General features: G+C 37.2%; 2 protein-coding genes across 5 annotated transcripts in view; both read left to right on the forward strand.

Moving 5' to 3' along the window:
* Positions 1-121: 121 nt before the first annotated feature.
* LOC139115181 (solute carrier organic anion transporter family member 3A1-like) lies at positions 122-2,519 on the forward strand. Its single transcript, XM_070677108.1, has 4 exons — positions 122-286; positions 598-788; positions 1,127-1,191; positions 1,655-2,519. Exons 2-4 carry the CDS (start codon positions 703-705, stop codon positions 1,906-1,908), a joined length of 405 nt encoding a protein of 134 aa, XP_070533209.1. The 5' UTR covers positions 122-286; positions 598-702; the 3' UTR covers positions 1,909-2,519.
* A 2,163-nt stretch (positions 2,520-4,682) lies between these two features.
* Positions 4,683-13,441, forward strand: part of LOC139115180 (solute carrier organic anion transporter family member 5A1-like) — a 61,218-nt gene continuing 52,459 nt past the window's right edge. For all 4 annotated transcript variants that reach the window (XM_070677104.1, XM_070677103.1, XM_070677105.1 and 1 more), the window contains exons 1-4: positions 4,683-4,801; positions 6,540-7,333; positions 9,666-9,986; positions 11,080-11,244. In XM_070677104.1, the coding sequence (XP_070533205.1) occupies positions 6,544-7,333; positions 9,666-9,986; positions 11,080-11,244 (1,276 nt within the window). In that variant the 5' untranslated portion in view covers positions 4,683-4,801; positions 6,540-6,543. The remainder of the gene's footprint in view (positions 4,802-6,539; positions 7,334-9,665; positions 9,987-11,079; positions 11,245-13,441) is intronic.

A 13,441-nucleotide genomic window follows, 5' to 3' on the forward strand; every position in this document is an offset into this window, starting at 1 on the left:
GTCGTAATAAAAATAATAGTAACAATCGAGCGTGAGAAATCATTTCATACCGCTTACTAGCACAATTGTCTAAGTGTTGACTCGGCAAATGTTGTCTAATCTTGTTGAATTTCAACTGACTTTCAGAAACAACCTCATCGGCGACTTGAGTCTATCCCAATTTGCATCGCAATGCAATTTGAACTGTGGTTGTTCTGACACCGAGTACGATCCAGTGTGCGGCAGTGACAGCCTGACCTATTACTCTCCTTGTTTCGCTGGATGTACTGAAGCAATAACCACAAAGGTATGGATGGCTGTTATATTACCTTGCCCTGTCTGACGCATTTCAATTGGCCGAGTTGAACCACGTGACTATCTACAAATACACAGTAATGGTTTGTTTACATTTTCGCTAATATGAAAATTATTTTAACAAGAAATTTTTTGTAGATATCATTGACTTGAGACACTGCACCAAAGCGTCTGTACAAGGTGACTGTATCTTCTGACACGTGTCTAGGTGCAAATCACAAATGCTATGGAAATGGCCATTTGAATAATGATGTAGCTAAAGATAGACATTAAAAGTACTGATTTCCTCTTTTTCAAATACAGAACTTCAGCTCCTGTAGTTGTGTCGACTCTGCAGATCGGACCGAAGGAGATACTGTCAAGGGTGGAACGGCTGTAGGTGGGATTTGTAGAGAAAGCTGTGGGAGAATGTTAGAGATATTCACAGTTATCTCGTCTGCCGCGAGTTTCCTGTCAGCGTTACCTGTCACTGCATTCATCGTGCTGCCCTTACGGTGAGTAGATCTAGCACCAGCTATTGTTTCTGATCAATGTCATCATTAGATCGAGATGACACTAAACAACTACATGAGCTCTCTTTCGACTTGGTCGATAAGTAGTTTTGAAAATCAACCACATGATTGTTGCGAGATTCTCTATTTGAACAGAATTCATAAATTATATCTGCATTTAGCCTCGTAAAATATAGACTTATCTGCCATGCGCAGCAGATCCTTTGGGAAAGCTCGCCAAATAAAGGTATGCACGCTATTACTATCCGACCATATACTCTGTGTTACTAGTGACAAATGTAAACCTTTCCATTTATAATATGTTATTTTTTATTCTTCAGCGCTGTTGCTCCAGAGGACAAGCCCTTTGCCGTCGGTATTCGACAGTTCTTCGCTCAAATTATCGGTAAGCCGATACTGCGACTTTTAACGAAATTTTCTTTAACAGGAACTCGAATGTACCTTGGCATCAAAGTATAGCTTAGAGAATTAGCATTTCGTGTCAAACCAGTGTGTTATATACCATTAAGTCATGACAGCGCCAACATTTAATGTGTAGTATGTAGATATCAAAGAATATCATCCATATTTATGTTTTAATAATCTTTTTGTATTTACTTCAGCTGACTACTGGCAAAGTCAAAACCTCACCGTTTACTTTCAGTAGCTTGTCTTTTGTGCATGCTTTACGGACCAAAAAATGAAGCTTGAAGACATTTCATTTGATAAATGTATTAACTTTGTAAAAAACAAATATTAAACAGGGACGAGTTTTTATTTTGGCAATGTATCGACCGAAAAATTCAGCAAATCTACCTCAGAAACGAACGTGATCTGAAAATTTTGTTTTCTGTCAACTTTCTCTTCAGGTTGGGTGCCTACGCCTCTTTATATGGGTTACATCATCGACTCAGCGTGTTTGTTCTGGGGAGTATCAGAATGTAGTATGTTCAGTACCTGTTGGATTTACGACCTCTTCGACTATCGATTGAAACTGTTGACGTTCCAGATTGTGTTCAAGGTCTGCGCCATAGCAATGTATATCGTCCTATGGGTGTCACTGAGTAAAAAAGCCAAGGCCATGAAACCCCGGGACTCCGTGAACGGAGCAGTAGGTTTATAATACCTTTGATGGTGTCAGACCCTTATGAAGATTCAAGAATTAAAGAGGCTAACATCTCATTTGATAAAATCATCTGGAAACATGTTGTCTCACTTTATACAACCGCCTTTGTATTCTCCATTTAAACAAACCAACAGAGAAATATTAACTTTTCACTGTTTGAATTAAATCCTGTTATGCATCAGGTATTCCATATTATGAGAAGCAACAGCGCAAGGTATTTCTGTAAGGTATGACCTGTATCAAGTCTGTGAGGACACTCAGTATGCAGAATCTGACTGACAATTTACTGAATATTATCATACAGTATCCATCACTGTAGAGGCAGTCGTAAAACAATCATCTATTAAAGCCAAAACAATTAATGTGCCCAAGGGTAGGTGACCATTTGCTCGATATTTTGGACTGGGCCAAATGGTCTCCTGCCTCGAGGGTATAAAGTCCCTTGTTTTAGCTATAATGTTTTATTACATGTCTGTCTTACATATTCTCACATTATTTCGGGGGCTAATTCCATGTAAATAATAATTATATCTTCATTTCTATGTTAGACGAAAATCTGTTTAAAAAATAAATAATTCATCATCGAATGGCACATTGATACATTTAAATCACTGTTATGTAGTTTACATTTTTTATGCTTATAATTAAAAAAAACAGTATTCACTATGTAAAATATGTAGTTTGATCATTTTTAAACACCGAAGTTGTCGACTTGAAAATAGTTCAGGTTCACTTTCAGTCAAATGATGACTATGTGACATCATCAATAAGTTACCATTCAAAGTGATACCTATGGAGGTCGCGACATTAGATATATGTGGCATGTAATAAAGGTGCACCCAGTGTTGAGTTGTAAGGCCCGTTACAGAGTTCACAAATTTGTAATATGTGAAAATTGTAGTAATCCCATAAATGGCAGCACTGTCATCTGGGAGCACATACACATAAACACAATGTTACACAGAAATTTCAAGCCTTACCTTATGTGTATATGAAACGACCGGTGTGCCGTTAATAACAACAGGGCAGTCACTCGCTAAAAGTACGGAATTCAGTAAACATCTCAGTGTGCACATCATTGTAAAAAACAAAATCTTTACTGGTACAGATCAGTGTTAAAGCTCTCAGTTCTGTCCTTAATGAAAAAGATAACTACAGGCTTTTAGGTTTTTTTCTGCAACATTTTTATGCCATTCATAGAATAAATTAATACAACGTATTACAGTATTAACTTTCCCCCACTTTCCAGTGAAGGCAAAATTGTATATTACCATCATAACAACTTGCTTATTATTTCGAACTATCAACAGTCTCAAAAATAACAAAAATTAGTCCAGAATACTCAAAATACTGTTTTTCTTTTACAATGCGTATATTCAACAAGGGTGATGCTTCTTGTGTTAACTTCTCACAGCACAACTTTGTTCATTTCCATGAATATGTAACAAGTACTGTATGACAAATATCAATCCTGGTTTTGTGACAGGACAATTACAAAACATAAAAGTTTTTGTTACAAGTATTTGTGCAAGTTTATTTCAACGAAAACTTGCGCATTTTGCCACAAAGAAACTTTTCTTGCTATGAAAAAACGAAACCTGAATATCGGTCGAGTTTCTGACTCTTCACAGACAGTCTCAATCGTTAATAATGTATTAGAGTATATCAATGTTCCACTCTGAGCTTGTATATCCAAGATACTTCGAAGGGACTAAGCCCTCCTTCTTCACTGGGTCCTACTACCCAATGGAGAAGAAGGGCTTAGTCCCTTCGAAATATCTGGGAAATACAAGCTCAGAGTGGAACATTGATATACTCTTCACAGACAAAAATGAAACTGAACGGAAATCTACTCAATGAAGATAGTTGTCAATAAAGTCTACATGCAAGATGATCGGTCACTGTTTCAATTTTAAACAACGAGTTCTGTAAGTATTCAAAATCAACAAATACAGAAATAACAAAGCAAGAGGCCACAACACAATACATGAAATAATGAAAGAAAAGGCTGCTACGGTTTTCTGAATGGAACCTGACATAGAGAACAGATATAACAACAACGCTTCGCTCGTCAGATAATAGGCAGGGAACATTTGTATTTCATTGCATTCAGCCCCGGACGAGTGTGTTACATAGTGTTCTAGGTCAAATGAAATAATCGTCAGTAAAATTCTAATTATGTACATCAGTGTATAATACTATGTGTTCCATATCTATGTTATGCAGGTCTGGATTAGTTTTGCCACAAAATTTGTTTTCTGTAATGGGCTGAAGATTTTCTTGAGAGTGGTACGCTAAAGAAGAAAAGTCAGTTCGTGAACTCGCATACTGGCGCGTCTTCCAAATATGGGAAACAGAATTCCCTGACTGTTTCAAAAAATTAGCAATTCTCCTTTAAGTTGCAAATGATTTGTCAAATGTTTTAAGCAGTATATGTAAAAGAATTTAGAATTTTCTCAATCTTCGCAATTATCAAACGACAAGTAAATAACTGTTTACACTTAACAAATGCAGAAATAACTGGTGTAGAGAAGGGCAACGTTATATAACTTGAAATAAAAGAAAATGCCAGTTGTCTCGTATGATGTATGATTTTCTGAAAGGGCTTTTGAAGTGAGAATACATATAACAATTAGGCGTTGCATCCGATTCGAATCAACAGGAAGTAATGCTACCCATGGAATGCAGTCCTTGCACAAAAGAAACATGAATATAGATTGTGTCCCCACTGCAGTGACGTAATAGGCTCTGAAATTTAAATATATACCCATCAGCATTATAATTCTGTTAGACGAAGGTGTGTTTCAGAAGAAGCAATCCCATCATAGCAATTGTCGATTGCAGTGAGCACAAGGTATCTCCGTGGCTAGATTGACTCCAAGGGAGAAAGGTAAGCGAGATAAGGAACTCACATATTTGCTCATTTCCTAGAATACGGGAGGTGGGACAATTCTCTGTCAGTGCAAAAGGAACGAATTCTCTCATTGAAACTTTCAGTGTTTTGGTCTTCTCAGCAAATCTAGAAAGCGCAACGTCGTCAACAGTTAATTTAAAAAGAACAACACCTGGTGTTATGCTTCGGTTTTGGTAACAACTAGACTTCTTTTACGTTCACTTCGGAATTCTTGACGAATGACATGTGTAATTAAATTACAAAAGGTGTAACAAATAATCATATCTTCGAAAATAGGTCACACCCAATAATCTATACCTTCAAAAATTGCACACAAAATATACTTAATCTGTGGCAACAAAAGAAGACGAGTGCGATCTATGACTCAGCTATGGCTTCCAAGGAACACTTCACGCTAGCTACACACTTCGAATGCAATCTTAAGCTCTCTTTGTAATATCAAGCTCTACATACTGTATTTTGATGTCGTAAGCTTATTCTTTAGTGATATGATATCACATAAGATCATATCTGAATCTAGGAAAAAGAATTGTACTGTGGTACAAAGGTTTACCAAGCCTCGATTTTGAACAAACTTGAACAATACACACATCCGGCCAATTCATAATTTCGGTTGATATAACCGAGATTTTCACATACAAAACAATCGAAAGAGCTTACTGAAATAAAATTTGTTAGATACCAAAATTAACAATGAAACACGGCCGTTCACGTTTGCTAGTATACACTAGAAGTCTTATGTGCTAACCAGAAAGTACTTTACATATAACTTAAAGGCACTCTGTCGTATTTCAGACAGTTTGTTTAGAGGACGGTTAAAGGCCTTTTCAGTGACCTGTATATTTATCACATGGCTAATCATTGACAAAACCCATGCATTGCAGTACCACTACAAGGAGGTTGGGACGTCAGATAGCGTTTAGTAAAAACTATGATTATGATTGATCGAATGTCGAGAATTATCTGCACAGTCTAGACCTTATTCGGCGTGTTGTCTTTCATGTCTATGGTGTACGTAGACGATGATAAAGTTGACTAAAAGAACAGAAATTTAGGGAGAAAAATTTATCTCTACGTTTGATTTTAATTAGATTGTTGTGTGTAGATATGTGTAACTTAAAAAGTCGGTCACAATTCAGTCAGCTTGGCCGATGTCATCCGAATAGAAGGAGCTGATCAACACATCGATATCGTCATTATATCATAACCATATATGGCGATGACCCCGTCTTTGCGGACAACGAATGATTTATTGATAGTAATTTGCATCAATCTATTTTATTAAACACTTTACGGAAGTCGCAGAGAACACAATAAAGAACATTCTCGACCCTTATGGTAGAATAAGATTTAGAGATAGATATTTACAATCTCAATAAGACATATTTCTTCTCTGCCACCCGTTTGGCCGGTGGATTGAGTGGATTTTTGTTCTTCTTGGTTTGTGAAAATCGCAAATGCCATTTCCTTATTGCAAATCATGATAATCGAGGAACTAATTTCTTTCATAAATTATATTTTATTTTTGACAAAGAAGATAAATTCGTGCCAAGAAAAATTAGCCAAATTTGACAGGGCACCAGGCTGGTTATAACTGTTCAAGTTACTGTAATAGTCTTGCTAGCACTTTTTCTCCGGATTTTTTCAATTTAAATAAGTTACAATACTTGTTACGTCAGGAAATCCTATTAGAAAAATATTCTGATATTTCCAGAAACATGGAAAACGTCAACGATGAAAAAAGGAAGAGAAGCTATAATGGAGAGGACGGAGCATCGACTGGAGAACAGCAACTACAACGGGAAGCAAAAGACCAACAAAAAGGCGAGGTAGTTGAAAACACTCCATTTCTTCCTACTCAACTCGATGTACATGGCCAAGTTGTCAACTCGTCAATGAACCAGGATGATCCAGATTTGATGTTTGGAATAGGAAACTGGCGGCCACAGTGTCTTCAGATATTCGCCAACTTCAAATTCGCATTCTGTGTTCTCTGCGTGGCCACTTTAGTGTTCACGATTAACTTCAGTGTTTTTTTAGGCGGGCTGACGAGCATCCAGAAACGGTACTCCTTGGACAGTGTACTGATGGGACTCAATGCCACCTTGTTCGACACGGCACACGTGATAACAATTGTATTGGTCTCTTTCTTCTTCGGCCGACTGGATAGCCATCGTCCTCGGGTCATTGGCGTGGGTTTAATCCTCTCGGCTCTGTGTCTATGCTTACCGTCAATGTCACATTTTCTATCGGGCACGTACAAATACTCGAGTGTTGTACTCGGCACAAATGACACGACCATGTGTTCTGAAAGTTACAGCACGGAAGACACACATGGAAATGCAAGCGACACTTGCTCAGCGACTAACGAGAGGGAGAGTATGCAAACGGCTGTACTGTTGTTGATTGGAAACATTTTAGTTGGAATATTCTTCACTCCGGTAGTGATCTTAATTCCTCTCTATATAGACGATGGCGCCAGTAAATTGAAAGCCCCTCTCTACTTAGGTGAGTCAAGTGGGTAATGATAATATGACACCTTAAATTGAACAACTATCCGTAAGTCCCGCTTAAGGTAGTATACGCCTCGAAAGTGAAAGACAAATGTTTCCTCAGACTTTCCTCGATTAGACTTTCGATCATCCTATTGCCAAAACAAGAACAATATCAGGGATCATCGTGCAAAGTTTTGTGCCGGAGAAACATATTACTTAACTTTTACCGATATTTGAAATTCATAATGGCGTTCTCAGGAAACATAAAATTTTAGATTTCTAAAAATTAAGGCGGTCACTCAAAAAGCTTCGAATTGTGCCCAACAAGCGGTAGATCAGAAAAGTATTGTAAAAATATAGAGTCCTCTATAGAGTCCATATAGAGTTCCTAGGTGCTTTCTACCTGAACGCGTGTCGTCTTAATTTCCATTGCAAAGACCTCGGCCCATCGTAAATTACAAAGCTTTTATTACTCTGAGAGATAGTGTTGGGATAATAAATTATAATACTCATAAAGTCTACAATTCATGTATCTGTTGAATGAAAGCTTCTCTCTTTTGAAATGACTTGTAACCAAAGTGAGACAAACGATATTGTACCACATCCTTGGACATTAACAATGCATAATATTTATCTTTTGTTGGGAAAACGCGATGCCTTTGTTGTACAAAATCCGTTGGATAACTATTGTATAAAGGACAAAATAATAAAAATGATATTCATCCTCACCCATAGTAATCCCGCGAGTCTCGCAGTATATGAACAGACTCTCCTTTCTATTGGAATAGGTGGGTTATAATAGTTAGTTTGTGACCAGAGCAGCGTAGCTTTGTCAAAGCGGATTTAAATTTCCCGATGTTAATATTCGAAAGGTATACAATTCAGGCTCCCGTGCAGTGCAGCAACTTGAAATTGACATAAGAACGCAATCTAGGATGTTCACGTAAGGAAGCTGACCATTCCTGCCTGTAACAATCTTTAAGTCTAGAAAGAAACGTTTCTGAATCCCGATCGACATGCTGCTCATTCCACACTACTCCAAACCCGTATCTAAAAAGTAATCCACGTATTATAGTAGCCAAAGTGACTCTCCCAGATCAATAAAAAAGTTCTAAGCAATTCATTGCTGGCCCTTGGGTGACTTGACGTCAGTTGTCCATTTTTATCAGTTTTACCCAATATGCAATGCAGCATTTCATATACAAGCAAGCAGGTGGGGATATTCTACGCTCTCCTAACGGTACCTCTGATTTTACACTTGAGTTCACACCTTCAATAAATCTACGAAGCTTAAGGTAGATCGCACCTCGGGGACAGACATTCGGACTCTCAAACTTTTACAATTCTCTTCTGATATACCACATGCGGGGGTTCATTTTAAAGCTCTTGGTGAAAGAAAACTTTTCACCGGCTTAGTTTTTCGAAATTCGAAAATTTTTATTTTTCTCCATAGAGTTAACACAGGGATGGCGGCCATTTTGAATTTCTAATATCGGTAAATCTTGGGTAATTTGTTTCTCTAGTACCAAAATTTGCACGGTGACACCCTATTTTTATTCTTGATTTTGAAAGAGAATGATTGAAAGATCCCTTGAGCAAAGTTAGAGGAAAAGTTTAAGTCTTTCACTTTCGAGGTGCATACTACCTTAAACACTCTACAATTTTGGAAAATTCACAGCCCCATATTTCTGAACGATAAAAAATAATTGGTACAACAGACGCATTCAAAAGTTTAAATGCTTGAGGTGTTTTTATGTAAAGTAGGCATCAAAGTAGGTTTTATGCTTAGTCCTTTGCTTTTCAGTTTGTTTATAAATGAACTCGAGTGTTATATGAGTGGAAATGAACGCAATGGAATTTTTGTTGACGATCATTTGGAAAATAGTGGTATTCTTTTGTATGCGGACGATGGAACCGACGTGGCAGACCTTCCTAAAAAATTGCAAAGAAAAGATGAATCAGCTTGAACTGTTTTGTAAGCACTGGTGCATGTCTGTCAATTTAGACAAGTCGAAACTTATTGTTTTCAGAAATGGAGGTATTCTCAATTATTATGAAAAATGGTTTTACATGAAGCATAGACTTTCCGTTTTTAAGGTTTTACATGAAGTCACCGGTACAAGTCGTCAAACATTATATTTATGTCTTCTTTAGCTTTATTAGGAGGTGCAACACAATAAATTCACCGAACTTACATCGATAACCATAACTGAAAAGATCTCCTTCGAACTATTTTGGTATTAAAGAGGTAAGATTAATAAACAAACATATACTTCTTTACAAAAGCATAGCTTGAACCATTCACAACAAAACATACAAAATAACTTTTTATTACCTCCAATCAGGTATTTTTTACACTATGATCAGTTTTGGACCAGCGATTGGATTCCCGATTTCTTCATTGTTTATCCAACTGTATGTTGACTTCGATCGTGTCAATATGTCCAGTATCGACATAGACCAGTACGACACACGATGGGTTGGAGCTTGGTGGCTGGGATTCCTGGTCAACGGCGCCCTCTTGGTAATTGTTGCAATTCCTATCACGCTGCTTCCGAAGAAATTTCGTTCATCAAGGGAAAAGGACGCCACCACACCTTCCGTAGTTTCAAGTAAAGATGAAGGCGATGCCAATGCTGAAAGAGAGGCCATACGACGTATTAAAGGTAAAACTTTTTTTATTTATATTCATTCAGAAGGCGCCTCGGAAGATCTATACGAACGCCTGAATGTTATGATACCTATAGACGTGCAGATGTGCAGTATCATAGACCAAAAAGGAATCGTAAACGACTCCATTCTGTTATATGATACTGCACATGTTGACTCGTATTGAAGCCCACGGAGTTGATACAAATGAAATACACTTTGTTAATTTTTGTGAAAATAGAAAATTTACACTAGCGAACACAGTTTAAAGTGGTTTCTAAGGAAGACCAAGCCTCAAAATGTTTATTAACGATTGTTTTTTTTAACTTATTTTGTGTATGGTAAAGATAAATTTATGCCAAGATATATGAGCGAAAAAAATGTTGGTTAGTAGACAAGTGTTTCTGACGACAAGTTGCTAAGTTTTATCCCTTTCCTCTCTATTTTGAAAGATATCTTCGTTGATGCAATTGGTCTTCATTTGTTCTATATAATGAATTTGAACAAAATATGGAATGATTTCATTCATCGTTGTTTTGTTAATGTAAATGTATTACCTTTACTCTTTCATGGATAATTTCTACACCAACTATGCTCTACGGTTTATGTGCAAATGAAGAAAAGCTTTGACATTTCAAATTAGTATTTTCATTAACAACTCTAAAAATAGCATTTATAACTGTCAAAAAGTTTCATATTTATCAACTAACAATTTTTGTCATCTTTTGCGCACATTGATGCTTTCTTATAGCGTAATATATCCATTGAAAGTATCGAGGTCACGTATTCCCTCACTTGTTTTCCTGTTTTGAAAAAATGTACTTGAGGAAAAATAAGGAGAAAGGGCATTTGTTCAGAGGCTAAAAAATATGAAAGTTTTATTTAATCACCCTCATAAGACACAACAGGGAAGAGAAAAACGCCACACAGTGTCATATTGGGTGCGATTCTTCTCTGAAAATAAAATATATCTGTGTGTGTGAATACGTGGACCAAGAAAGGATTTTGATGAAAATGTGATCAATACAAGAGACTTACAGGTGTGAATTTTCTGAAACAGGCAAAAAGATGAGAATGATAGTTTCCTCGTAATTATATTTCTTGTTACAGAGTTTCCATCGGCAGTTCGTCGGCTCTTCACCAATGTGCCTTTGATGTCTGTATGCATTGCCTATAGCTGTGAGATGGCTATTGTTTCTGGATTGATAACGTATTTCACCAAGTATATCGAGATTCAATTCCGAGTCCCTGCCGCTAAAGCAGCTTTACTGACAGGTTTGTCTTTCTACCTTTTTACATTCAAGGTGGAGATAAGGGATTATAATTCTGAAAAAGGGATCTGGGGTGGTTGTAAGCTAAGGCCATGATTGGTGCGGCAAAGGATGACCGCCTGTGTGTATCTAGAACAAAATTACACATGCAAAAACAAAACACAGCGTCATCGTGAATAATTCACAGATAATCATCATCAAAATTCAATTGCTTTTAATTGGTCCTAAGCGATTCACGCTGACAGGCAATTGACTAAGATGATGTAAAGTAACACAGCACTGCATAACACATCGCTGCACTGCATAACACTACAGCAGACTTAACTATAGAACACCATAATATAGCCACGCTCTACCACATCACATTACAGCACACTAATGTAAAGTAAATTAATCGTATCAAAACTACACTGAACAAAAGTTTACTAAAGTGTTGTATAGTAGCCCGGACGAACTTAAACTAAACTAAACTTGGTTGAATTAAACTTAACTAAACAGCATAAATTTAACTAAGCTAAGCTAAACTAAACTAAACTAAACTAAACTAAACTAAACTAAACTAAACTAAACTAAACTAAATTAAAGTAAAAACTAAACTAAACTAATGTGTGTAAGATCTCTTGTGTTTCATTCGAGAAGATTTTAGGTGTTACATTGGACAATGTTATTGCTTGGGACAAACATATTGACGATTTATGTCTCACTCTGAGTAAGAGAATAGATTTACTTCGAAAATTAATCAAATTCATTCCATGTCATCTTAGAAAAATTCTGTATTTCGGTTTAATACAGTCAGCTATTGATTACTGTTGTGTAGTTTGGGGAAATACATCTGTAAAAAATATCGAGAAAGTGTATAAGTTACAGAAAAGAGCACTGAGAGTTCTTCACAATGTTGATTTTAGTATAGGTAATTGTACGGGTTCGAGTGGGTTTACAATTCTAAACCTCACGGCTTTAGCTGGCATGTTGTAAACCGCACGAGGCCGAATCCCGAGTGCGGTTTACAATTTGCCAGTTAAAGCTGTGAGGTTTAGAATTGTAAACACACAACGAGAACCTGTACAATTACCTACTTATACCACAAAAAAGAGGAAATTTGAAAAATAACATGACCTAGTGGTGCGGTGCTATCAGAATGATCAATTTGCATTGCGCCTTAAAACACCTGGTGTCATTAGGGATTGAAATTCAGACACAATAGATAGTTTAATACAGCTTTCTCATTGGCTAACAAACTGACTGCACTGATCCAGGTGCATATCAATTTGCCACGTGGTATGATGCATGTGCATGTCACTGTGCATCGGCCACGCCACCAGTATGGACGCATACTTGTATATCTCCGACACAATGTAATCAAGCGAAGTGGAACGGTTTGCTCGCAGTTTGATAACGCTATACCACTGGATGACAGAGAGGATTTTACCTAACGGCAAACATAAAGTGAAAGATTTCCTGCTGCCGTGAACAGTACAAATTGACTGAAATATAAGGATCTCGCGTACTTCAAAAAACACGCAAGTCTACCGGATCGGGCGTGTCAGTGTCGGATGCATGGGGACGCACCCGAAGCGAGAAACTAAAAACAACTCCAGTTAAAAGCAGCGAAATATTCATTTGTAGATGTGTGGAATATGTGGATATCATACCGGCAGTTCGGGCAGGTTAGTTTCAATTATTTTCTCACATTTTCCCGGCGTGACTGTTATCGTTATTGTTTCTTCCATCGTGTTTTGAAAGGCCAGTTTAATGTGACATGATAATATTAATGTTTGAAACGTTCGATATAATGGGTCTATCCCGCCCGCTGATTGTTGTCTTTTGAACGGAGTTTGAAGTGTGGGATTCCATTGCTTTCCACTCGAATGTCATTCCTTTTCGACGGCAACATTTTTCAATTATTATTTTCATTAAATTCAGGTTGCTGCTGCAACTTCTTTGTATGAATAAGGGCTTCGATGAACAACTATTTAAAGAATGCACTGGTCATCGTCCTGATGAAGAATTTCGCACGTACACTGCGTATCAGCAATTTCCTGCAGAAAACCGCGTCTAACGCTTTACAATCCCCACAACCTGTGACAAAAGTTGATGTAAAAGTTGAAGAGTACCATTCTCCGTGCTGCTTGTTAGATACCACTACGTTTAATAACCTCGTACACAAGTTCATCAGGCCATATTTTCATTCAAAACCAACA

The sequence above is a fragment of the Ptychodera flava genome, chromosome 17, assembly GCF_041260155.1.
Source record: "Ptychodera flava strain L36383 chromosome 17, AS_Pfla_20210202, whole genome shotgun sequence".
Lineage (NCBI taxonomy): Eukaryota > Metazoa > Hemichordata > Enteropneusta > Ptychoderidae > Ptychodera > Ptychodera flava.